This window comes from Bombina bombina, chromosome 3, assembly GCF_027579735.1.
Source record: "Bombina bombina isolate aBomBom1 chromosome 3, aBomBom1.pri, whole genome shotgun sequence".
Classification (NCBI taxonomy): domain Eukaryota; kingdom Metazoa; phylum Chordata; class Amphibia; order Anura; family Bombinatoridae; genus Bombina; species Bombina bombina.
Window position 1 is genome coordinate 854,590,012 of NC_069501.1, and position 27,769 is coordinate 854,617,780.

A 27,769-nucleotide genomic window follows, 5' to 3' on the forward strand; every position below is an offset into this window, starting at 1 on the left:
AGTCTCTTATGGAGGGTAGTACTCTTCGGAATGGGACTGGAGTTTTAAGTAGTCCTGTCAGCCTCTCAGTGAGAGCCTGGATGAAAGTTAGAGTCCGGAGATGCAGGGAGAGTCTTTCTGCAAAATCATCCCAACTCAACAGGTTTCACTGCCTGCTTTCTTCTCTCAAGTCTATGTCAGAAGTGATGCTACTATCTGTTACACTTGAAGGGACGTGTTCCTGTTCCACGGCGTGTTCCTGTTCCACTAAGATCGTTTCATTTTACTTTCATCATACTGTTATACAACTGTTTATCCAAGAGGGGCTACAACCTTTCAGGGATAACTTTAACACAGGGTCTCAGTGAGGCTCCTTTGTATTTTGGAATCAAGGGTTAATATCTCCTGAGGGGGGTTATTGAACAGGGGGGTCTTTAATCATGTTTGTTATGTGATTCTGTCTGCAAATGTGTAGTGATGCTTAGGCTCATGGCTTTTCGGAACATAACGGCATATGACAAGTGACGCAGCCTTTAAGGATTGGGGCACTTCTTCATGGACTGCACGGTACACCTTGTGACCGGGTGTGGTTGCGCTTTTTCTTTCCACCTCTCCACTTCCGTATTCCTGACTGTGGCGACGGTCTATCTATCTATTGGGTACTTATAGAGCGTGAACTAATCACCCATGAGGGTCTCAAGGCGCTAAGGGAAAGCGGATAGGAGGAGGGGGGGGGGAGGGGATGGGAGTTCAGTCGAAGAGCAAGGTTTTGAGGTCCTTTCTGAACTTTGTAAGGGAGGTGGATTATCTTAGGTGCAGTGGGAGGGTGTTCCATGTCTTTCAGGGATGCACAATTCATATCACCTGACGCCCGGGACATGCAGTTTTGGGTGCAGGGCATGTGGAGTTTTTTTACATTTAGCCCTGCTGCAGGCAAGCAGACAGTTAATGATTATTTTTTTTTACTCCTTAGTAACCAGACGGTTATTATAGCTTTTTTCCCCTCCCTTATTAAGCAGACGGTTGTTTTTTTTTCTTTATTAGGCAGACAGTAAAAGTTCCCCCCCCTTATTACCCCGCCATTTCACAGAGTGTCCCACACTGCTCAGCTCCTCCCTTCTAGTCCCTGTGTGCGGTGTTGAAGACTTTCGACTCCGAGGTGAGTGGAAGACTTGTCCCTCTCTGATTTTCTGGCTGTATACACTCATTACATTTTATGGCAATATACACTCATTACCTGCACACCTTCTACATATTCTTGTTTTTTCTTTATTAGGCAGACAGTAAAAGCTCCCCCCCCCTTATTACCGCTGCCATTTCACAGCGTGTCCCACACTGCTCAGCTCCTCCCTTCTAGTTCCTGTGTGCGGTGTTGAAGACTTTCGACTCCGAGGTGAGTGGAAGACTTGTCCCTCTCTGATTTTCTGGCTGCGCAGCTATTATACAGTAACCGAGATCGGCTTGCTCGGCTCCTGCGCTGCTGTTAGCTGGAGTGGGTACGTTTTGAAAATACATAAATAGTTGTATGATTTTTCTTACTTAAGTAAATAAAAATCATACACATATTTATGTATGAGCCTGAGACATATTTATGTATGAGCCTGCTGAGCCTGAGATATATCTTGTGAACCTCAAGCGTTTGCTACCGATTGATAAGGCTTCTACTCTACACGGGAGATACAATGTTCAGTTTGATCCTGGAGGTATTCTTAAGAGTTCCCCTGTACATACCGTAATCCGTTCCGGAGTGGGATAGCCTTACGATCCTCTCATTGTTATCTTTGCAGTATCCATTATCAGAACTATTTCCCTTTGCAACAGTTCCGTACCTATGAATATAGAACTAAAAAAAGTGACAACTTCTGTAACCTGGGCTTCTTTTTTCTTACCAAAATCACTAACTGCCTCTTTATGTTCAACTTGGGCATTTATCCTTAAAACGAGTATCCCTCTGGTGTCCCTACGCAAACTACCAAATAAGTTACACACGATCATTGCTAAAGGTACACTCTAATTTGCTGGACCATTAATGGCAGTTTGCTGTTAATTCATTGCACAAACAACGCTTATTAACAAACAAAAAAAAAAAGCAAGTATCCATCCATAATATCAATGCTGATAATGTTTAGACACTGTTTCCAGGGCAATTATACCGCTGTATTCATAACTTTGTCAGTGTTGTTTAACCATTTGTTTTTAAAGGCAGCAGTATTGTCACATGCATAATGTCATTTAAATCCTTTAAGGTCATAGTAAATCTCTCACTTGCCAGAGATGGCTGAAACAACCAAGGAGTTTTTAAAGTGTCATTTCATATTTAGTAGCTAGTGTTACTTCTGTTGTCAGAGTGCTGCACACATGTCTGCAAAACTCAGTGTTAGGGTTATGTTTTTACAGCCACAAGAATTATATGCAAGGGTTAAACTGCATATAATTGCATATAATGTCTCTTATACATTTTATGGCAATATACACTCATTAAATGCACACCTTCTACATATCTTTATGTATACTGTGCTGTTGTGTGTGCTTCTGGTAATGCTTTATGTCTCCGCAGCCATTAAACTTAGTAAATAACAGAAAAGCCAAGACCATTTTTTGTTATTTGTGACAAGTGGCTTTTCTCTGCACAGTTAAAACCTTGCATATATTTCTTGTGGCTGTAAAAACATAACCCTAACACTGAGATTTACAGACGTGTGCAGCACTCTGACAGCTGAGGCAACACTAACTACTAAATATTAAATGGCACTTTTTAAAACCAAACAACCCCCCCCCCACAAACTCCTTGTATACCAGAGAGGGATGTTTCAGCCATCTCTGGCAAGTGGGAGATTTACTCTGACCCTAAAGGATATTATTTATATGACATTATGCATTTGACAATATTGCTGCCTTTAAAAAAAGAAAAGAAAAGGTAAACAACATTGACAAAGTTATGAATACAGCGGTATAGTTGCCTTGGCAACACTGTCTAAGCATTTTCAGCATTGATATTATGGATGGTGGATATTTGCACAAACAACGCTAATTAACTAAAAAAATAAAAAAATGAATTAACAGCAAACAGCCATTAACACTCCAGCAAATTAGAGTGTATGTTTAGCAATGATCAAGTGTGTGTAACATATGTGGCAGTTTGCGTATGCACCATATTGCACAGACAGTATGTTGTATGATGAATTTATCACCACTGAGCTGACCATTGCGCATAAATTTGTCAGTTTCCCAGCTGGCGACATAGAAGTTAGTCAGCATGTAAACTACTGGGATACTACAGTTCCTGAAGTTCACATTACTGTGCCTTGCACTCAATGCATGCGTGACAAGCAGCAACGTGCGGCACAAACTACTAGGAAAAGGAAACTCCGCTATTGGGCCATGAACACGTGAGTGCACTACAGTTAAAAGGAGCGCGCGATTGTGGAGCAGAAGTGTTAAGCGCAGGGCTTTGACAAACCTGGGCACAAATTGTACCTTAAATTGGGCCCTAACACCCTTGTTCGGAGCCAACAACCTGCCCATGGATTCTCTCAATTACCCCTGCCTACCGCCACTTGCGACTGCCCTCAGAGCATAAAGTGCAGATGAATACTATGTACCAGAGAGTTTTTATAAAGGTGCACTAACAGAGCTTCTACCTTTTTAATGCCTCTAACAATACAGGGGATTCAATCTTCAAAGCAACACCTATTATCTAAAGAGAAAATACACCACAATCACCCACACAAAACACACACTACATACACAAATATCTTTTCTTTCATGTAATTAACAAGAGTCCATGAGCTAGTGACGTATGGGATATACATTCCTACCAGGAGGGGCAAAGTTTCCCAAACCTTAAAATGCCTATAAATACACCCCTCACCACACCCACAAATCAGTTTTTACAAACTTTGCCTCCAAGGGAGGTGGTGAAGTAAGTTTGTGCTAGATTCTACGTTGATATGCGCTCCGCAGCAAGTTGGAGCCCGGTTTTCCTCTCAGCGTGCAGTGAATGTCAGAGGGATGTGAAGAGAGTATTGCCTATTGAATGCAGTGATCTCCTTCTACGGGATCTATTTCATAAGGTTCTCTGTTATCGGTCGTAGAGATTCATCTCTTACCTCCCTTTTCAGATCGACGATATACTCTTATATTTACCATTTCCTCTACTGATTCTCGTTTCAGTACTGGTTTGGCTTTCTACAAACATGTAGATGAGTGTCCTGGGGTAAGTAAGTCTTATTTTCTGTGACACTCTAAGCTATGGTTGGGCACTTTATTTATAAAGTTCTAAATATATGTATTCAAACATTTATTTGCCTTGACTCAGAATGTTCAACTTTCCTTATTTCCAGACAGTCAGTTTCATATTTGGGATTATGCTTTAAATTATCATATTTTTTCTTACCTCAAAAATTTGACTTTTTTCCCTGTGGGCTGTTAGGCTCGCGGGGGCTGAAAATGCTTCATTTTATTGCGTCATTCTTGGCGCGGACTTTTTTGGCGCAAAAATTCTTTTCCGTTTCCGGCGTCATACGTGTCGCCGGAAGTTGCGTCATTTTTGACGTTATTTTGCGCCAAAGATGTCGGCGTTCCGGATGTGGCGTCATTTTTGGCGCCAAAAGCATTTAGGCGCCAAATAATGTGGGCGTCTTATTTGGCGCCAAAAAAATATGGGCGTCGCTTTTGTCTCCACATTATTTCAGTCTCATTTTTCATTTGCTTCTGGTTGCTAGAAGCTTGATGTTTGGCATTTTTTTCCCATTCCTGAAACTGTCTTATAAGGAATTTGATCTATTTTGCTTTATATGTTGTTTTTTCTCTTACATATTGCAAGATGTCTCACGTTGCATCTGAGCCAGAAGATACTACAGGAAAACCACTGCCTGCTGGATCTACCAAAGCTAAGTGTATCTGCTGTAAACTTTTGGTAGCTATTCCTCCAGCTGTTGTTTGTAATAATTGTCATGACAAACTTGTTAAAGCAGATAATATTTCCTTTAGTGATGTACCATTGCCTGTTGCAGTTCCCTCAACATCTAAGGTGCAGAATGTTCCTGATAACATAAGAGATTTTGTTTCTGAATCCATAAAGAAGGCTTTGTCTGTTATTTCTCCTTCTAGTAAACGTAAAAAGTCTTTTAAATCTTCTCTCTCTACAGATGAATTTTTAAATGAACACCATCATTCTGATTCTTTGGACTCTTCTGGTTCAGAGGATTCTATCTCAGAGATTGATGCTGATAAATCTTCATATTTATTTAAGATGGAATTTATTCGCTCTTTACTTAAAGAAGTACTAATTGCTTTAGAAATAGAGGATTCTAGTCCTCTTGATACTAATTCTATACGTTTGGATAAGGTTTTTAAAGCTCCTGCGGTTATTCCAGAAGTCTTTCCTGTTCCTAATGCTATTTCTGCAGTAATTTCTAAGGAATGGGATAAATTGGGTAATTCATTTACTCCTTCTAAACGTTTTAAGCAATTATATCCTGTTCCGCCTGACAGGTTAGAATTTTGGGACAAAATCCCTAAAGTTGATGGGGCTATTTTTACCCTTGCTAAACGTACTACCATTCCTACATCAGATGGTACCTCGTTTAAGGATCCTTTAGATAGAAAAATTGAATCTTTTCTAAGAAAAGCTTATCTATGTTCAGGTAATCTTCTTAGACCTGCTATATCATTGGCTGATGTTGCTGCAGCTTCAACTTTTTGGTTGGAAACTCTAGCGCAACAAGTAACAAATCGTGATTCTCATGATATTATTATTCTTCTCCAGCATGCTAATAATTTCATCTGTGATGCCATTTTTGATATTATTAGAGTTGATGTTAGGTTTATGTCTCTGGCTATCTTAGCCAGAAGAGCTTTATGGCTTAAGACCTGGAATGCTGATATGGCTTCTAAATCAACTCTACTTTCCATTTCTTTCCAGGGAAACAAATTATTTGGTTCTCAGTTGGATTCTATTATTTCAACTGTTACTGGTGGGAAAGGAACTTTTTTACCACAGGATAAAAAGTCTAAAGGTAAAAACAGGGCTAACAATCGTTTTCGTTCCTTTCGTTTCAACAAAGAACAAAAGCCTGATCCTTCGTCCTCAGGAGCAGTTTCAGTTTGGAAACCATCTCCAGTCTGGAATAAATCCAAGCCTACTAGAAAGGCAAAGCCTGCTTCTAAGTTCACATGAAGGTACGGCCCTCATTCCAGTTCAGCTGGTAGGGGGCAGGTTACGTTTTTTCAAAGAAATTTGGATCAATTCTGTTCACAATCTTTGGATTCAGAACATTGTTTCAGAAGGGTACAGAATTGGTTTCAAGATGAGACCTCCTGCAAAGAGATTTTTTCTTTCCCATGTCCCAGTAAATCCAGTGAAAGCTCAAGCATTTCTGAATTGTGTTTCAGATCTAGAGTTGGCTGGAGTAATTATGCCAGTTCCAGTTCCGGAACAGGGGATGGGGTTTTATTCAAATCTCTTCATTGTACCAAAGAAGGAGAATTCCTTCAGACCAGTTCTGGATCTAAAATTATTGAATCGTTATGTAAGGATACCAACGTTCAAGATGGTAACTGTAAGGACTATATTGCCTTTTGTTCAGCAAGGGAATTATATGTCCACAATAGATTTACAGGATGCATATCTGCATATTCCGATTCATCCAGATCATTATCAGTTCCTGAGATTCTCTTTTCTAGACAAGCATTACCAATTTGTGGCTCTACCTGTTTGGCCTTGCTACAGCTCCAAGAATTTTCACAAAGATTCTCGGTGCCCTTCTGTCTGTAATCAGAGAACAGGGTATTGTGGTATTTCCTTATTTGGACGATATCTTGGTACTTGCTCAGTCTTTACATTTAGCAGAGTCTCATACGAATCGACTTGTGTTGTTTCTTCAAGATCATGGTTGGAGGATCAATTTACCAAAAAGTTCTTTGATTCCTCAAACAAGGGTAACCTTTCTGGGTTTCCAGATAGATTCAGTGTCCATGACTCTGTCTTTAACAGACAAGAGACGTCTAAAATTGATTACAGCCTGTCGAAACCTTCAGTCTCAATCATTCCCTTCGGTAGCCTTATGCATGGAAATTCTAGGTCTTATGACTGCTGCATTGGACGCGATCCCCTTTGCTCGTTTTCACATGCGACCTCTTCAGCTCTGTATGCTGAACCAATGGTGCAGGGATTACACGAAGATATATCAATTAATATCTTTAAAACCGATTGTTCGGCACTCTCTAACGTGGTGGACAGATCGCCTTCGTTTAATTCAGGGGGCTTCTTTTGTTCTTCCGACCTGGACTGTAATTTCAACAGATGCAAGTCTCACAGGTTGGGGAGCTGTGTGGGGATCTCTGACGGCACAAGGAGTTTGGGAATCTCAGGAGGTGAGATTACCGATCAATATCTTGGAACTCCGTGCAGTTTTCAGAGCTCTTCAGTTTTGGCCTCTTCTGAAGAGAGAATCGTTCATTTGTTTTCAGACAGACAATGTCACAACTGTGGCATACATCAATCATTAAGGAGGGACTCACAGTCCTCTGGCTATGAAAGAAGTATCTCGAATTTTGGTTTGGGCAGAATCCAGCTCCTGTCTAATCTCTGCGGTTCATATCCCAGGTGTAGACAATTGGGAAGCGGATTATCTCAGTCGCCAAACGTTGCATCCGGGCGAATGGTCTCTTCACCCAGAGGTATTTCTTCAGATTGTTCAAATGTGGGGGCTCCCAGAGATAGATCTGATGGCCTCTCATCTAAACAAGAAACTTCCCAGGTATCTGTCCAGATCCCGGGATCCTCAGGCGGAGGCAGTGGATGCATTATCACTTCCTTGGAAGTATCATCCTGCTTATATCTTTCCGCCTCTAGTTCTTCTTCCAAGAGTAATCTCCAAGATTCTGAGGGAATGCTCGTTTGTTCTGCTAATAGCTCCGGCATGGCCTCACAGGTTTTGGTATGCGGATCTTGTCCGGATGGCATCTTGCCAACCATGGACTCTTCCGTTAAGACCAGACCTTCTGTCACAAGGTCCTTTTTTCCATCCGGATCTGAAATCCTTAAATTTAAAGGTATGGAGATTGAACGCTTGATTCTTGGTCATAGAGGTTTCTCTGACTCCGTGATTAATACTATGTTACAGGCTCGTAAATCTGTATCTCGAGAGATATATTATAGAGTCTGGAAGACTTATATTTCTTGGTGTCTTTCTCATCATTTTTCTTGGCATTCTTTTAGAATACCGAGAATTTTACAGTTTCTTCAGGATGGTTTAGATAAGGGTTTGTCCGCAAGTTCTTTGAAAGGACAAATCTCCGCTCTTTCTGTTCTTTTTCACAGAAAGATTGCTATTCTTCCTGATATTCATTGTTTTGTACAAGCTTTGGTTCGTATAAAACCTGTCATTAAGTCAATTTCTCCTCCTTGGAGTTTGAATTTGGTTCTGGGAGCTCTTCAAGCTCCTCCGTTTGAACCTATGCATTCATTGGACATTAAATTACTTTCTTGGAAAGTTTTGTTCCTTTTGGCCATCTCTTCTGCTAGAAGAGTTTCTGAATTATCTGCTCTTTCGTGTGAGTCTCCTTTTCTGATTTTTCATCAGGATAAGGCGGTGTTGCGAACTTCTTTTGAATTTTTACCTAAAGTTGTGAATTCCAACAACATTAGTAGAGAAATTGTGGTTCCTTCATTATGCCCTAATCCTAAGAATTCTAAGGAGAAATCATTGCATTCTTTGGATGTTGTTAGAGCTTTGAAATATTATGTTGAAGCTACGAAATCTTTCCGTAAGACTTCTAGTCTATTTGTTATCTTTTCCGGTTCTAGGAAAGGCCAGAAAGCTTCTGCCATTTCTTTGGCATCTTGGTTGAAATCTTTAATTCATCTTGCCTATGTTGAGTCGGGTAAAATTCCGCCTCAGAGAATTACAGCTCATTCTACTAGGTCAGTATCTACTTCCTGGGCGTTTAGGAATGAAGCTTCGGTTGACCAGATCTGCAAAGCAGCAACTTGGTCCTCTTTGCATACTTTTACTAAATTCTACCATTTTGATGTGTTTTCTTCTTCTGAAGCAGTTTTTGGTAGAAAAGTTCTTCAGGCAGCGGTTTCAGTTTGAATCTTCTGCTTATGTTTTTTGTTAAACTTTATTTTGGGTGTGGATTATTTTCAGCAGGAATTGGCTGTCTTTATTTTATCCCTCCCTCTCTAGTGACTCTTGTGTGGAAAGATCCACATCTTGGGTAGTCATTATCCCATACGTCACTAGCTCATGGACTCTTGTTAATTACATGAAAGAAAACATAATTTATGTAAGAACTTACCTGATAAATTCATTTCTTTCATATTAACAAGAGTCCATGAGGCCCACCCTTTTTTGTGGTGGTTATGATTTTTTTGTATAAAGCACAATTATTCCAATTCCTTATTTTATATGCTTCGCACTTTTTTTCTTATCACCCCACTTCTTGGCTATTCGTTAAACTGATTTGTGGGTGTGGTGAGGGGTGTATTTATAGGCATTTTGAGGTTTGGGAAACTTTGCCCCTCCTGGTAGGAATGTATATCCCATACGTCACTAGCTCATGGACTCTTGTTAATATGAAAGAAATGAATTTATCAGGTAAGTTCTTACATAAATTATGTTATACAACAGGATTTTATTTTAAATAGTTTTAATTGTTTTTATTACATTTGCGTGTCAGCCCAGTCTACTTGTCCTTTATGACAATCTTCTTGTCCTACCATCTACCATGGACAAGTAGATTTTTTTTAAATTTCCACACCCCTGTCTTTGCTGCCATGTGGGAGAAGGATCTTCTGCCCGCTGTGGATTTGCTGATGCGGGGGAAGACTGCGAGTTCTTGGTCGGCCGATCGGAGTTGTCTGGCGGGGGTGTAGAAATGTATGTGGTGGTTGATGTATTCCGGTCCGATGTTGTGTAGGGGCTTGAACACATTGGTAAGGAGCTTGAAGGTGATTCTCTTGTTGATGGGGAGCCAGTGAAGGTTCCTTAGGTGTTCCTTAGGTGTGGCATTAGAGAGGAATTTCAAAGATGAGTCTGGCTGAGGCGTTCTGGATACGTTGGGTCTCTTTTGGAGTATGATGGTGGAGCCGGCGTAGAGTGTGTTGCTGTAGTCCAACCGGCTGCTGACGAGGGCATGGGTGACTGTTTTTTTGGGTTTTGGTAGGGATCCACTTTAAGATTTTTCGTGACAGGTGGAGAATGTGGAAGCATGTTGAGGTGATGGCATTGATTTGTCAGTCCATGGAGAGTGAGGAGTCCAGGATAAAGCCTAGATTTTGTGCGTGGTCGGTTAGGGTTGGAGGGTGACAGAGTGCTGTGGGCCACCAGGAGTCATCACATGCAGATTTATTGGGTCAGAGGAGGTGGACTTCGGTTTTATCTGTGTTCAGTTTGAGCCATGGACATTCTTTTTGGTGGTGGTGGGATCTCGGGTGAGTGAGATGATTAACTGGGTGTCGTCTGCGTAGGAGATGTTGAGGTCATGGCGTCGGACGATGGCGGCGAGAGGGGCCATGTAGATGTTGAAGAGGGTGGGGCTGAGCGAAGAGCCTTGCGGTACACCGCAGTTGACTGGTGTGGGTTTGGAGGAGAAGGGTGGGAGTCTTACTTTCTGCCCGTGAGGAAGTGTCTGATCCATTCCAGGGCTTTACTGCAGGTGCCAGTGTCATGTAGGCGGGTGCGGAGGGTGTTGTGGTCGACCATGTCAATAGCTGCTGAGAGGTCTAGGAGGATGAGGACGGCGGTTTCTCCTTGGTCGAGCATGGCGCGGATGTCATCTGTGGTGGCGAGGAGGGCGGTCTCGGAGCTGTGGTTGCTTCTGAAACAGAATTGGGAGTGGTCCAGGTTGTGGTTGGCCTCAATATGGTCAATAAGTTGATGGAGTTTTCTATTACTTTGGCCAGGAAGGGGAGTAGTGAGATGGGGTGGTAGTTATTCAGGTCCGTGGGGTCTGCAGAGGGTTTCTTCAGCAGGGGTTTCAGTTCCGCGTGCTTCCAGACATCCGGGAAGGTGCCGCTTTTTATGGAGCAGTTGATGGTGCGGCGGAGTTCAGGGGCGATGGTGTCGCTTGCTTTGTTGAATATGTGATGGGGGCATGGATCCGAGGGTGCACCAGAGTGGATGGATTTCATGATTCTGAGAGTGTCCTCTGTGGTGAGGGGGCTCCAGATAGTCCGTGTGTGGTGTGGGTGGGCGAATTTGGGAGGGGTGTCGTTGGATGCGACGGTTAAATTCTGGTTCGCTGGTGTCTGGGTTATATGAGGTGGTGAGTGCTCCAGCCAATGGGGGTGTAAGGTGCCGTTTATATTTCTCTTATTGGTCCAATTTTTCAATATCCCAGTTATGGAGGATTCTAATTTTTTGGAGACGGTCTCTGATTGAGATTCTATTTCTTGTGAAGAATATGAATTGGCCCGGGTGATGCATGCCCATCAGTTATGTTCCGAATGCCGTTTTAGGGTGCTCCGTTCCTTGGGATCGGGGAATCAGGGGTCCACTGAGCCATCTGCCTCTGGGGATGCTGTTTCTCGTGAGGCACGTTCCCTACAACCGTCCCTTACTACGCATGCAGGTGACCAAAATGCTTCTTATCCTTCTCTGGAAGGTGGCTTGTTTCCTCCGGAAGTTACGGCACAGTTCCACATGACCATATCCTTGGCGCTGGCACATTTACATCTCCCTTGAGTGTGTTTACGATATTGTCTGTGTTCTGTTAACCAGGGCTCATCAGGCGTGGGATCGCCTGGTCTACTTCAGCCTTCTGGTGGAGCCAATGCCCCTGAGGCTTCAGGGGGGCAACCTTCGGGGGCCAGGGTCCACATTTGCCCTGGCGGAGGTAAGTTTTGCCTTTCGTTATAGATTGGCGCACCTTTGTGTTCTACTTAGGCACGTTTTGGCGCTGCTGGAGGGTCCCACTCTTAAAGGGTTGGGGGATTCTCAGTCTTCCTCTTCAAATTTGCCTTATTTGGCTCCTCCAAATAAGGCAAATGGTGGGTGGAATATGGCTGTTGAAAAAGAATTGCCATAAAAAGGATGTTAATTTTTTTTTTAAATGCTAAGACTTGGCTGATGTTCTAGCTGGTTTTCAAACCTGTCCTCTGGCCTCCCCAACAGTCCAGGTTTTTATGATTACCTTGGATGAGAGCAGGTAAAATAAGTATGTTTACTAATCAGCTGATCATTTCACCTGTGCTCTAATTCAGATATCCTCAAAATGTGGCCGGTTAGGAAGGCCCGAGGACAGGTTTGAAATCAGTGTTCTATAGTAACAGAAATATCATATAATTATGAGGTGTTTACTTTCCCTTTAAATGGGTATGTTTGTTATCCCAACATATATATGGGGTATGCTTAATTTGTCAGGGGTTTAGAAACATTACATACAGCTTATTTTTTTATGGCACTTAACTAAGTGAACTAAATTCCTGAAGTCAAATTAGTGCAAAAAACATGGCCATAATTCTTGGATTCTGAAGAAAACATCCCCCCACCCACCTATCCACTGCCTCCTCTTATGATACACAAAATGTCATATGTTTTCTGGCAGAGTTAAAGGAAAAAAGTGTCAGATGATGAATGGATAGTAAAAAAATAACCTTGCATGATTCCACTAAAGTGCACAATAAATAATAATAAGTGTAGTATGTGGCAGCAGTGTTTGTAGCAATTTACAGCAGCCTGTAGAAGGAGGCAGCAGCAAGCAGTGCTGAGTGACAGCAAAGAACACCTACAGCTCTGCTTTCACTTACTACTACATACAACACAATATTCGAATGTCTATTTCAGATTCATGCACTGTGTATTCACAGTGTTCTTTCTAAAAGTGTTTCTAACTATACAGTGGCCGAAGCTAAAGCACTCTAAAGCTTCCACCCAGGTAGCTTTTATATCATTACTACACACACAAGGTTTAAATAAACATAAAACACCTGGAGATTGTAATATAAAATGTTTAACTATGTGTAGTAAAAATGTCTTTTTAATACACTTTCATTATGTATTCTGTGCCCTTTTCATGTAACTGTACTGTAAACATCGTGGGTTTTACAATTCCGACCTAACCCTGGCACATGTCTCTCCCTGAATAGAGATGATCAAATAAGGAACTGCAAAAACAATGCATATTTTACTAATAAATGGAACATTCTGTAAAGTGGTTGTTTTTTTTGCAACTTTTACAATGTCAGTATGTAGTTTTATGGATTAAGGGGACATGGAAGTCAAATTTTTGTGGGTATCTGAAATACTAATAACTTTTCCTAGAAGCATTTTTAATGGAAGTATACTGGGTTAAATGCATTCCTTCACATTAAACATTTCTAGCATTGTAACAATGTATTAACCCCCTTTGTATGGGTTAAACATAACATGCAAGCTTATAGTACTATAAGAAAATGGTTGAATACATTTCAACATTTTCTTTCATTTATGGGTCTTTAGCCAAGCTAAATGTTGAAAAAATATAATTTTAACCCCTTCGCCCAATCCAGCGTGTATATATACATCATGCAGTATTTTGGCTATCGCACCGTACAACGTGTGTATGTATATGTATATATATATATATATATATATATATATATATATATACACTGTATGTGTCTGAGCTGCAAGAAGCTCCAGCAGTCTGGGCTGTAACTTAAATGTATCCTACCAATCAGCAAATGCTACCCAAGGTACCTAAGCTTACATTCTTGCTTTTTAAAATAAAGATACCAACAGAACAAAGAAAGATTGATAACGAGTAAATTAGAAAGTTGCTTTAAATTGAATGCTCTATCTAAATCCTAAAAGAAAAAAAAAAAGTTTCATCTCCAATTAACAGAGTGTAGCTACTTTAGGTTTGTCTTCAACCTCCTGAGTTGTAGTTTTATACACATGGGTGCGTGGATGTTATGCCCTGCAGTTATTTACATGAGACTTTGTATATTCTACCCATTCTGCTGAAAGAATAGTGCTTTTCATGACAATGGGGTTATACGACAGTCTATTTTCACTTGTTCTATCTTTCCTTTTTGCGCCCACCCCAAGGGTTAACTAATATGTGGTCCATTCTAGTGCTAGGATCTGTATGTTCAGGGGCAGGCTACATCCTTCTATCAGTAACATTCTTTTTGCCTGTGTGGCATTGGAGGTTTTCCCCCTCCGGGTTAAATAATTGCTGTAAACAGACACATCTGAACGATTTTACTGCCTCAGCTTTCTTGTGCTCATACCTCTCATTTTGTTATATTTTCAATTTGCCGGCCAAAAGAAATATATCATCAGTTCATACTGAAGTGTCTGCAGTTTATTTTGTGTTTCATCTTGTGAATTCAGCACATCCTGTGGTTGGGTTTATTTTCACAAGTATTTGGGGGAATGAGCAGGGAAGGTTTTTTTTTTTAATTATACATATTAGGTGTTCTATAGCTTGCTGATGATTAGTTCATTTTGATGACATTAAAGTAATTGATTCAAGATAATTAAAGTGCAAAGCTTCCCATATCTCTTACGCACTTATGAGTTTTAATTGTACATTGGGAATAAAAGGACAGAAAGATCAGGGGTTAATATAGCACTCACTCTCACTCAAAGAATAAATTTAAGTATAAAATCACTCATACTTTATTATATATAGTTAAAACCGGGATGCAATTCCCTGAAATATCATTTAAACTACCCACAACCTACTGAACCATTACAAACTAAATCAAACTAAACCGCCAATCACTCCTTTGTTTCCTGGCCGATAACAGGAAACATCGGCATCAGGTGGCTGGAGTGACTAGACGGCTAGAAATCTAAAGTTATAGAACAAACGCGTTTCGGCTATGTCTTAGGCTTTGTCAATGTTACACATTCAGTATCCAAATGAATAAGCCAGTTTAGGCGGTTTAGTTTGATTTAGTTTGTAATGGTTCAGTAGGTTGTGGGTAGTTTAAATGATATTTCAGGGAATTGCATCCCGTTTTTAACTATATATAATAAAGTATGAGTGATTTTATACTTAAATTTATTCTTTGAGTGAGAGTGAGTGCTATATTAACCCCTGATCTTTCTGTCCTTTTATTCCCAAATTAATGCTTATTAAGGGGTAGCACCGGAATTTATAATTGAATTCCTTTTCTCACCTACTACACAGTGTAGTGCCAGTTTTAGCTTCTTGTTCCTAGAGTTTTAATTGTAGCCCGCAAAATGTCCCCCCCCCTCAAAATACCAGCAGCTTAGCAAAAGCAATCCATTTTGTATCTTAAAGGGACATTTTCTTTTTATGTATATTTATTTAAAAGCATGGAAATTCTGAAATTGCGTACCCCACCAGAGAATTTATTATATATTATTTGTGAGAGTGGAGGAATTCAGTGTAGTACTTTTTTATCCTTACATGAATTATAGTGCATGCACACGGGCACACACATGTCTGTATGTTCAGCTGTCTGTGAGTGCCACTGTGCCTGTATTTGTCTGTGACTACAGTGATTTCCACTTATATACTACCTGTCAATACTGCAGTCACTCATAGCCCTTAAAGCTACAGCAGCAGTTAAGACCATTATCTACAACTATAACTCACACAAACCTTTCATATTTTTGATCGCTTTCTTTCTTGCATGCTCTAAATCTATCAATATAAGATGACTTTTAAACACACCAACCTCTGCTCTCCCCCCCCCCCCCCCCCAACAAATAATAGCATAAACCAACAAATCAACACCGGATGTAATAAAGATCTTATCATTTTCACTTCTCTTTATATTGGAAAGTATTTTTTTCCCCCAACACTTAAGTCCAAAACACTCAACCAAGATGCTTAAAATTTCCTAGTCACATAGGATGCCCACAAAACTCTCAAAGAAATGTAATGGTTCAACACAAACGTAAAGCAACTTAAAAACCATGTGTAGCATGGGATAGAATGGTAGAGATTACAAGTGCAATCAAGCCTCTCATGGGGATGTAAAAAAACCCCCATCATTTGTAAATTAAAGGAAATATTGAAAAATAAATAATAAATGTGCAGTAGATCACAATCCTTTTGAAAAATGTAATGATAATTAAATTTATAAACTTTTCTAAAGGACTGTGATGGGCCCCTTTGTGTGGTATTTTTTTGCCTTGCTTGCAAAGCGTGTTATGGTAAAATACCAGTGATCCTTGTTCAGTTTGAATCATGCAGTATAATATGAATCTTTAGTGGCGCTTCTCTCATGAGACAATCAGCATATTAAATGTTGAACTCCTATAATTTAATTATGAACCTCCCAATAACCTTATGTCACAGTCTACATCTGGTATGTCCTCTTAAATGAATGTCAGAAGTAATTGTGATGTGCTCAGGACAGACATCATTACACTGGGTAATGGCTGACTGCACTTCATATTCTCACTGCCATGATGACGAAAAGGTATTGACCTACAGCAGTTACTGTGTTTCCTGACGTAGTAAAACTGTCAGCTAGGTTGCTAAGGACTAGATTCAAAATAATACAGACAACTTTTATTTTCCTTTTATGTTCCAATTCATTTTGATTTGACTTCTATTACTTTATATGTCCCATCATTTTAATAAATTATAATTGTCACATTCTTTTTTTTTTTTCCTTTAACCGATTTTAAATGAGACATTTTTTAAAACTAGAATAGACATCTCTAATTTGTTAGTGTGTCATTTTTGCATTAAGGTTGTGAAACACGGCAAGCTATGCGGCACGAGGCGAAGCCGCTGCTTTGCACTGCGTTGCATCACTTCTGAAGTTAAAATATTTCATCTCTGAGCACTCGGCTACGCAACCTCACGCAGCAGAATGTTTAGAGATGAAAAGGCCGGACACACTCAGCGCGCACAGCCGCATCTACACGCTGCGCACCGCTCCGCTTGCAGTGTCACAGCCTTTACTGATCCTAGCACATATGTAAGGTTCCTCTTGGCAGATACAAGCCTTGTTTCTCCTGGTTCAGGGTACACTTCAACCTGTATCATGTGACAGCCTTAAATCGGTCACACATGCATTTACAGATATACTGTGGACTCTTGCATATGCTCAGTAGGGGCTGGTGTGCATTTAAAAAGATGTGCACATTTTGATAATGGAAAGTTTTTGTTTTTATTAAATTGCTTTTTCTGAATCATGAAAGTTTAATTTTGACTTTAGTGTCCTTTTAATTGTAACATGACTGCTATTTGCCCCTTTTGAAATTAACCCCTTAGTGACCAGAGCACTTTTCCATTTGTTGACCGTTTGGGACCAAGGCTATTTTTACATTTCTCCGGTGTTTGTGTTTAGCTGTAATTTTCCTCTTACTCATTTACTGTACCCATACATATTATATACCATTTTTCTCGCCATTAAATGGACTTTCTAAAGATACCATTATTTTCATCATATCTTATAATTTACTATTAAAAAAATTATAAAATATGAGGAAAAAAAACAATTTTTTCAAACTTTGACCCCCAAAATCTGTTGCACATCTACAACCACCAAAAAACACCCATGCTAAATAGTTTCTAAATTTTGTCCTGAGTTTAGAAATACCCAATGTTTACATGTTCTTTGCTTTTTTTGCAAGTTATAGGGCACTAAATAAAAGTAGCACTTTGCTATTTCCAAACCACTTTTTTTCAAAATTAGCGCTAGTTACATTGGGACACTGATATCTGTCAGGAATCCCTGAATATCCTTTAACATGTATATATATATATATATATATATGTATATATATATATATATATATGTATATATATATTTTTAGAAGACATCCCAAAGTATTGATCTAGGCCCATTTTGGTATATTTCATGCCACCATTTCACCGCCAAATGCGATCAAATAAAAAAAAATGTTCACTTTTTCACAAATTTTTTCACAAACTTTAGGTTTCTCACTGAAATTATTTACAAACAGCTTGTGCAATTATTGCACAAATTGTTTTAAATGCTTCTCTGGGATCCCCTTTGTTCAGAAATAGCAGACATATATGGCTTTGGCGTTGCTTTTTGGTAGTTAGAAGGTCGCTAAATGCCGCTGCGCATCACACGTATATTATGTCTAGCAGTGAAGGAGTTAATTAGGTAGCTTGTAGGGAGCTTGCAGGGTTAATTTTAGCTTTAGTGTAGAGATCAGCCTCCCACCTGACACATCCCACCCCCTGATCCCTCCCAAACAGCTCACTTCCCTCCCCCACCCCACAATTGTCCCCGCCATCTTAAGTACTGGCAGAAAATCTGCCAGTACTAAAATAAAAGTTTTAGGTTTTTAAAAAAAAATAAAAAATAATTCTTCTGCTGTGTAGGACCCCCCTTAGCCCCCAACCTCCCTCATCCCCCCTCAAACAGCTCTTTAACCCCCCCCCCTCTGCCTTTATTGGGCACCATATTGGGTACTGGCAGCTGTCTGCCAGTACCCAGTTTGAAAAATAATGTATTTTTTTTTAATTTTTTTTTTAAATATTTTATTTATTTCTGTAGTGTAGCTGCCCCCCCCCCTCAACATCCAACCCCCCACCCTCTCCCTGATGCCTTGATTTCAAAATCCCACCCTCCCCAGTCCTCTCTCCCACCCTCCAGATGTACAGCATATTGATGCTGTTTTGATAGACATCACATGCACTCGCGCGCCCGTGCATGCGCGTGCACGCACCCGCACTAGATCCCTCCCCCCTCCTCCACCAATAACTGCCCACCCGCCTCCCTGGATGAGCTCCCACCCACCAACCATAACGGCCATCGGTAGCCGATGCAGAGAGGGCCACAGAGTGGCTCTCTCTGCATCGGATGGCTAAAAACAGTTATTGCAGGATGCCTCAATATTGAGTCATCACTGCAATAACATGAAAGCAGCTGGAAGCTATCAGGATCGCTTCCACTGCTTTCAAAGACCAACGACGTATGGGGTACGTCCTTGGTCATTAACTGCATTTTTTTGCAGGACGTACCCCATACGTCGTTGGTCGTTAAGGGGTTAAAGGGATACTAAATCCAAATATTTTCTTTCTAACTTCTCTATAATACAACATATTTACCTTTTCTAAATTTTAGGAATAGGTTCTTAAGAACTGTTGAGAACTGGCTAAATCCCACTACTGGATCACAGGGACAATATAAGATTCAGAAATTGTCAGAAGCACTGGTTTCTGAACCAATCAGTATAACTGTGCATGGTCTTGCAAGAGTAACCATTTAAATTAGAACATTTGCATATTTAGATCTTTGTTCTCACATTTTGCTATCTGTAGAGAAGTTTCCATTCTTCATTACAACCTTTTGACGTAAGCAGCACATGTATAGCTTTACTGTGCATTAATTTCCATTATATTAATGTTTTTAGAGGGATTTAATACCTTTTCTTTTTTGTTATTCTTTTGTAGGCAAAGCCAAAGCTCATTGAGCCTATTGACTATGAGAATGTGATTGTGCAGAAAAAGACCCAAATTCTGAATGATGCTCTGCGGGAGATGCTCCTGTTTCCTTACGACGACTTTCAAGTAAGTCCCACGTTTTCTAACATAATACGAAATCAGATTTATTTTATTTGCATTGCAGATCCATTAACCTCTACATCAAGCAAGTATTATGAGATGTAGCAGGATATCTAAATCATCATCTTGGCACTGTCTGGTGCTCACTTTCTGTTTCAGTCCTGTGGTTGCCTAGTTGCATTTGCAGCTGTGTTCAGTTACACAACACAGGTAGATACTCTATAGAGATCTCTTTATGAAAATCTATCTCTTTTATTACGATTAATATTTGGCAGGAGAGGACACCTGTACCTGGGTGTGTGCACTAAAGTGGTAACTGAGTTGTTTCTCTGGTCTGTTCCTGAAAATAAAACAAAAAATCTCCAACCTTTCTGTTGTCACAGACACTTTCTAGTTTAATCATTGCTGACAACACCAATGCAATTAAAAGGGATATGCTAGTTTGATCCTAAAATGCACTAATTCTTTAACATTCTATTATTTTTTTTATTACTTTTCCCCTTTTTAACTATTTAACACCTGCAAAGGGATTTTAGCTAGCTCCTGCAACAGGAGCACTCTAAAGTTGTATTATTATTATTATTAGGGCAAACCAGGGAGCCACTGGCTTCTAAATTTTTGGGTTACTCTTCATTTATCTATATACAGATGCTCCTAAATTTTAAAATAGATTTGTTGACCCCTGATATTATTATTTATAATGCACCAGCAGATTCATCTGTGCTGTACAATAAATGAAGACAAGACAGGGAAGACAGAATGGCTCTTGAACATGACTTTCACTGTGTGTTTAACCCCTTAGCAAAGGTTATGCACATATTTACCAAGGAACATTAGAGCATGCCCCTTTAAGTGTGTTCCTTTGCCTGGGTGCCTTTGGTTTGCTTATATTTAGAGATAAAATCTTAAATATTGTTGGCGCAAATCAATTTATACACACCCAAAATATTATTTACTTCTATTGACAGTGAGAGTCTATGAGAACATTCTTTTCTTAACCTATGGAAGCTCGCTCTCGTGAGGTTGTGTTCGCATTGCACCTCACTTGTAATACCAGTGCACATTTGCGTGCGCTGGTATTAAGTTGAGCGCAAATATTGATTTGTGAAGTCAATATTTTGCACTCAACTTGTAATCTGGCCCTAAATGTTTGAAAAATGTTGCAGTTTATCCTTCCTCAAGAGTAAAGAAATGCATTGTTCTGGTTTTGCAAACTAAATTCAATAAAGCTTATTAAAAAAAAAAAAAAAAAAAATACCTCACTTATAAAATGGAATTCTGGCAGATCCTGCCTCTTGACTCATCTATATTGGCAATGAAACTCATCAGAGAAGAATACTTTCATTTGGCTTTTTTCCTATATTATAAGGGTTAGTGCATTTTTATTTTTACCGACGCATCAGTCCATTGGCTATGAGAAAATTTACTATAGGGGTTCAGCTTTTTTTCCCCTCTTCCCCCCCCCCCCCCCAGATATGTTTGTCTTCAACTGTAAGTGACAAATATTATCTACCAGTGAATATAATGAACACCCTAAAAGTTAGGAAAAAAGACAACCCTTTCCTCACATGGTATGGAAAGCTCTTTGAGTTTGAAATGATATTGAAAAGATTACCTATAATTGCAGGGAAGAGAATAAAGATTTAGTTATTTCTTGGTGACACCATATCATTTAATTTAGTATTTCCCCTAGCCGAAAAGGAACAAATTAGTACAGACCTGGCAACGTTAAAAAATACTCTGTGCACTTATTTGCATATATATTTCTCTTACTTGGTGTATCCAGTCCACGGATTCATCCTTACTTGTGGGATATTCTCAATCCCTACAGGAAGTGGCAAAGAGAGCACACAGCAAAGCTGTCCATATAGCTCCCCTCAGGCTCCGCCCCCCCAGTCATTCTCTTTGCCGCTCTAACAAGTAGCATCTCCACGGGAGGGTAAAGAGTTTGTGGTGTTAGATTTGTAGTTTTTATTTCTTCAATCAAGAGTTTGTTATTTTAGAATAGTGCCGGTTTGTACTATTTACTCAGGCAGAAAGTGATGAAGATTTCTGCTGAGAGGAAAAAGATTTTAGCATGTTGTAACTAAAATCCATTGCTGTTCCCACGCAGGACTGTTGAGTACCGGAGAACTTCAGTTGGGGGGAACAGTTTGCAGGCTTAACTGCTTAAGGTATGCTCAGTAATTTTTTTCTAACAAGACCTGGTAATGCTAGAAGACTGACAGAAATCCCCATGAGGGAAGGTAAGCCATTTTCTGAGACGCAGTATAGAAGGATGGCTTCAGTTAAGGGCTTAAATACTGGTAGACACTGTGATGAGCTAAATCGATTACTTTATTAGTGTAATCTTATATTTGTTCAAGTGTTTGAAACGTTGGAAACACTTTTGGGTTTTTTATTACGCCTGGCATATTGTAAGACACCTAGTCTGACTCAGGAAGGCCCCATAACTCTGGAATGAAGAGGGAGGGGGCCTCATTTTCGCGCCTCAGTTGCGCAGTTGATTTGCAAGACAGCTTCATGCAGCTTCACGTGTAGAGTCCTGAGAGTGCAGGAGGACTTCAGGGAGGCTTATTTTTCTTCTACAAATAACCCAAAAGGAAGGTAGGGCCACAGCAAAGACTGTGGCACCGTGCTGTAGTGTGTTAAACCGGTTGTTTACTTCAATTTGCTCCGGTTTGGGCAATAAGGGGTTAATTGATTTGAAAATTTGTGTGCAATCATTTCAAAGCATTAGGATCATGTGGTGAAAATTTCATAAAGATCGGATGTTTTTTGGTGATTTGGTAAAAAAGTGTGTGCTTTTTATTATTTAAAGACACAGTAAAGTTTTTTCAAAAAGTGATTTTTTTTTTCTGTATTGTAGTGCTGTCTAAGTCTGTCAAACATGTCTGAGCCTTCAGATAGACCTTGTTCTTTATGTTTAAAAGCCATGGCGGTACCCCCATTGCATTTATGTTTAAAGTGTGCTAAAACATCTAAGCATTTTAAAGACTATGCAGTGACACTTAAAAATGTAGCCCAAGATGATTCCTTAACAGAGGGTAATGAGGATAGTCCTTCTTCCTCTCCCCATGTGTCGACAGTTACGCCCGCGCAAGCGGTGCCTAGTACCTCTAGCGCATTGGCCCCTATTACTTTACAACAATTAGCAGCAGTAATGGATAATTCCCTTGCAGCATTTTTATCCAAACTGCCAGTTTTTCCAAAAAAGAGCGATAGCTCAGTTTTAAATACAGAGCATGAGCAATCAGAAGCTTTGGATGATTTATCTGTAGTACCCTCACAAAACTCAGAAGTAGCAGTCTGTCTGAGGGAGAAATGTTTGACACAGGAAAAGTTTCTCAGCGGGCAGAGTCAGATTCCTTAGCGTTTAAATTTAAGCTGGAACACCTCTGCGTCCTGCTTAAGGAGGTTTTAGCTACGCTGGATGATTGTGACCCCATGGTGGTCCCAGAAAAATTGTGTAAGATGGACAGGCATTTCCGATCCCAAAGAGGGTGGCGGATATTGTGACTAGGGAGTGGGAGAGACCAGGTGTACCCTTTGTTCCCCCCCCCCCCCCTATCTTTATGAAAATGTTCCCCATAAACGACTCCAGGCGGGATGCATGGCAGACGGTCTCTAAGGTAGAGGGGGCTTTTTCAACACTTACTAAGCGTACAACTATTCCAATAGAGGACAGTTGTGCTTTCAAAGATCCTATGGATAAAAAATTGGAAGGATTGCTGAAGAAAATTTTTGTTCAGCAAGGTTTTCTTCAACCAATTGCCTGCATTATTCCGGTAACTACTGCAGCGGCTTTTTGGTTCGAGGCCCTGGAGGAGTCGCTCCAGAGGGAGACTTCATACGATGAGGTCATGGATAGAATTCATGCTTTAAAGCTGGCTAATTCTTTTATCACTGATGCCGCTCTCCAATTAGCTAAGCTAGCGGCGAAAAACTCAGGTTTTGCCATCATGGCGCGAAGAGCGCTTTGGCTCAAATCGTGGTCGGCGGATGTGTCGTCCAAAACGAAACTGTTAAATATTCCCTTCAAGGGGAAAACCCTATTCGGCCCAGAGCTGAAAGAAATTATTTCAGATATCACTGGGGGCAAGGGCCATGCCCTTACACAAGATAGGCCGTTTAAGGCCAAAAACAAGGCTAATTTCTTTCATGTAATTAACAAGAGTCCATGAGCTAGTGACGTATGGGATATACATTCCTACCAGGAGGGGCAAAGTTTCCCAAACCTTAAAATGCCTATAAATACACCCCTCACCACACCCACAAATCAGTTTTTACAAACTTTGCCTCCAAGGGAGGTGGTGAAGTAAGTTTGTGCTAGATTCTACGTTGATATGCGCTCCGCAGCAAGTTGGAGCCCGGTTTTCCTCTCAGCGTGCAGTGAATGTCAGAGGGATGTGAAGAGAGTATTGCCTATTGAATGCAGTGATCTCCTTCTACGGGGTCTATTTCATAAGGTTCTCTGTTATCGGTCGTAGAGATTCATCTCTTACCTCCCTTTTCAGATCGACGATATACTCTTATATTTACCATTTCCTCTACTGATTCTCGTTTCAGTACTGGTTTGGCTTTCTACAAACATGTAGATGAGTGTCCTGGGGTAAGTAAGTCTTATTTTCTGTGACACTCTAAGCTATGGTTGGGCACTTTATTTATAAAGTTCTAAATATATGTATTCAAACATTTATTTGCCTTGACTCAGAATGTTCAACTTTCCTTATTTCCAGACAGTCAGTTTCATATTTGGGATTATGCATTGAATTATCATATTTTTTCTTACCTCAAAAATTTGACTTTTTTCCCTGTGGGCTGTTAGGCTCGCGGGGGCTGAAAATGCTTCATTTTATTGCGTCATTCTTGGCGCGGACTTTTTTGGCGCAAAAATTCTTTTCCGTTTCCGGCGTCATACGTGTCGCCGGAAGTTGCGTCATTTTTTGACGTTATTTTGCGCCAAAAATGTCGGCGTTCCGGATGTGGCGTCATTTTTGGCGCCAAAAGCATTTAGGCGCCAAATAATGTGGGCGTCTTATTTGGCGCTAAAAAATATGGGCGTCGCTTTTGTCTCCACATTATTTCAGTCTCATTTTTCATTTGCTTCTGGTTGCTAGAAGCTTGATGTTTGGCATTTTTTCCCATTCCTGAAACTGTCTTATAAGGAATTTGATCTATTTTGCTTTATATGTTGTTTTTTCTCTTACATATTGCAAGATGTCTCACGTTGCATCTGAACCAGAAGATACTACAGGAAAACCACTGCCTGCTGGATCTACCAAAGCTAAGTGTATCTGCTGTAAACTTTTGGTAGCTATTCCTCCAGCTGTTGTTTGTAATAATTGTCATGACAAACTTGTTAAAGCAGATAATATTTCCTTTAGTGATGTACCATTGCCTGTTGCAGTTCCCTCAACATCTAAGGTGCAGAATGTTCCTGATAACATAAGAGATTTTGTTTCTGAATCCATAAAGAAGGCTTTGTCTGTTATTTCTCCTTCTAGTAAACGTAAAAAGTCTTTTAAATCTTCTCTCTCTACAGATGAATTTTTAAATGAACACCATCATTCTGATTCTTTGGACTCTACTGGTTCAGAGGATTCTATCTCAGAGATTGATGCTGATAAATCTTCATATTTATTTAAGATGGAATTTATTCGCTCTTTACTTAAAGAAGTACTAATTGCTTTAGAAATAGAGGATTCTAGTCCTCTTGATACTAATTCTATACGTTTGGATAAGGTTTTTAAAGCTCCTGCGGTTATTCCAGAAGTCTTTCCTGTTCCTAATGCTATTTCTGCTGTAATTTCCAAGGAATGGGATAAATTGGGTAATTCATTTACTCCTTCTAAACGTTTTAAGCAATTATATCCTGTTCCGCCTGACAGGTTAGAATTTTGGGACAAAATCCCTAAAGTTGATGGGGCTATTTCTACCCTTGCTAAACGTACTACCATTCCTACGTCAGATGGTACCTCGTTTAAGGATCCTTTAGATAGAAAAATTGAATCTTTTCTAAGAAAAGCTTATCTATGTTCAGGTAATCTTCTTAGACCTGCTATATCATTGGCTGATGTTGCTGCAGCTTCAACTTTTTGGTTGGAAACTCTAGCGCAACAAGTAACAAATCGTGATTCTCATGATATTATTATTCTTCTCCAGCATGCTAATAATTTCATGTGTGATGCCATTTTTGATATTATTAGAGTTGATGTTAGGTTTATGTCTCTGGCTATCTTAGCCAGAAGAGCTTTATGGCTTAAGACCTGGAATGCTGATATGGCTTCTAAATCAACTCTACTTTCCATTTCTTTCCAGGGAAACAAATTATTTGGTTCTCAGTTGGATTCTATTATTTCAACTGTTACTGGTGGGAAAGGAACTTTTTTACCACAGGATAAAAAGTCTAAAGGTAAAAACAGGGCTAACAATCGTTTTCGTTCCTTTCGTTTCAACAAAGAACAAAAGCCTGATCCTTCGTCCTCAGGAGCAGTTTCAGTTTGGAAACCATCTCCAGTCTGGAATAAATCCAAGCCTGCTAGAAAGGCAAAGCCTGCTTCTAAGTTCACATGAAGGTACGGCCCTCATTCCAGTTCAGCTGGTAGGGGGCAGGTTACGTTTTTTCAAAGAAATTTGGATCAATTCTGTTCACAATCTTTGGATTCAGAACATTGTTTCAGAAGGGTACAGAATTGGTTTCAAGATGAGACCTCCTGCAAAGAGATTTTTTCTTTCCCATGTCCCAGTAAATCCAGTGAAAGCTCAAGCATTTCTGAATTGTGTTTCAGATCTAGAGTTGGCTGGAGTAATTATGCCAGTTCCAGTTCCGGAACAGGGGATGGGGTTTTATTCAAATCTCTTCATTGTACCAAAGAAGGAGAATTCCTTCAGACCAGTTCTGGATCTAAAATTATTGAATCGTTATGTAAGGATACCAACGTTCAAGATGGTAACTGTAAGGACTATATTGCCTTTTGTTCAGCAAGGGAATTATATGTCCACAATAGATTTACAGGATGCATATCTGCATATTCCGATTCATCCAGATCATTATCAGTTCCTGAGATTCTCTTTTCTAGACAAGCATTACCAATTTGTGGCTCTACCGTTTGGCCTTGCTACAGCTCCAAGAATTTTCACAAAGATTCTCGGTGCCCTTCTGTCTGTAATCAGAGAACAGGGTATTGTGGTATTTCCTTATTTGGACGATATCTTGGTACTTGCTCAGTCTTTACATTTAGCAGAGTCTCATACGAATCGACTTGTGTTGTTTCTTCAAGATCATGGTTGGAGGATCAATTTACCAAAAAGTTCTTTGATTCCTCAAACAAGGGTAACCTTTCTGGGTTTTCAGATAGATTCAGTGTCCATGACTCTGTCTTTAACAGACAAGAGACGTCTAAAATTGATTACAGCTTGTCGAAACCTTCAGTCTCAATCATTCCCTTCGGTAGCCTTATGCATGGAAATTCTAGGTCTTATGACTGCTGCATCGGACGCGATCCCCTTTGCTCGTTTTCACATGCGACCTCTTCAGCTCTGTATGCTGAACCAATGGTGCAGGGATTACACGAAGATATATCAATTAATATCTTTAAAACCGATTGTTCGACACTCTCTAACGTGGTGGACAGATCACCTTCGTTTAATTCAGGGGGCTTCTTTTGTTCTTCCGACCTGGACTGTAATTTCAACAGATGCAAGTCTCACAGGTTGGGGAGCTGTGTGGGGATCTCTGACGGCACAAGGAGTTTGGGAATCTCAGGAGGTGAGATTACCGATCAATATCTTGGAACTCCGTGCAGTTTTCAGAGCTCTTCAGTTTTGGCCTCTTCTGAAGAGAGAATCGTTCATTTGTTTTCAGACAGACAATGTCACAACTGTGGCATACATCAATCATCAAGGAGGGACTCACAGTCCTCTGGCTATGAAAGAAGTATCTCGAATTTTGGTTTGGGCGGAATCCAGCTCCTGTCTAATCTCTGCGGTTCATATCCCAGGTGTAGACAATTGGGAAGCGGATTATCTCAGTCGCCAAACGTTGCATCCGGGCGAATGGTCTCTTCACCCAGAGGTATTTCTTCAGATTGTTCAAATGTGGGGGCTCCCAGAGATAGATCTGATGGCCTCTCATCTAAACAAGAAACTTCCCAGGTATCTGTCCAGATCCCGGGATCCTCAGGCGGAGGCAGTGGATGCATTATCACTTCCTTGGAAGTATCATCCTGCCTATATCTTTCCGCCTCTAGTTCTTCTTCCAAGAGTAATCTCCAAGATTCTGAGGGAATGCTCGTTTGTTCTGCTAATAGCTCCGGCATGG

The 27,769-nt window shown here is 40.2% G+C and overlaps 1 protein-coding gene across 3 annotated transcripts in view; it reads left to right on the top strand.

The window, feature by feature from the left end:
- Positions 1-27,769, top strand: part of DOCK9 (dedicator of cytokinesis 9) — a 736,189-nt gene that overhangs the window by 228,037 nt on the left and 480,383 nt on the right. For all 3 annotated transcript variants that reach the window (XM_053707819.1, XM_053707821.1, XM_053707820.1), the window contains exon 2: positions 19,336-19,452. In XM_053707819.1, coding sequence (XP_053563794.1) covers positions 19,336-19,452 — 117 coding nt within the window. The remainder of the gene's footprint in view (positions 1-19,335; positions 19,453-27,769) is intronic.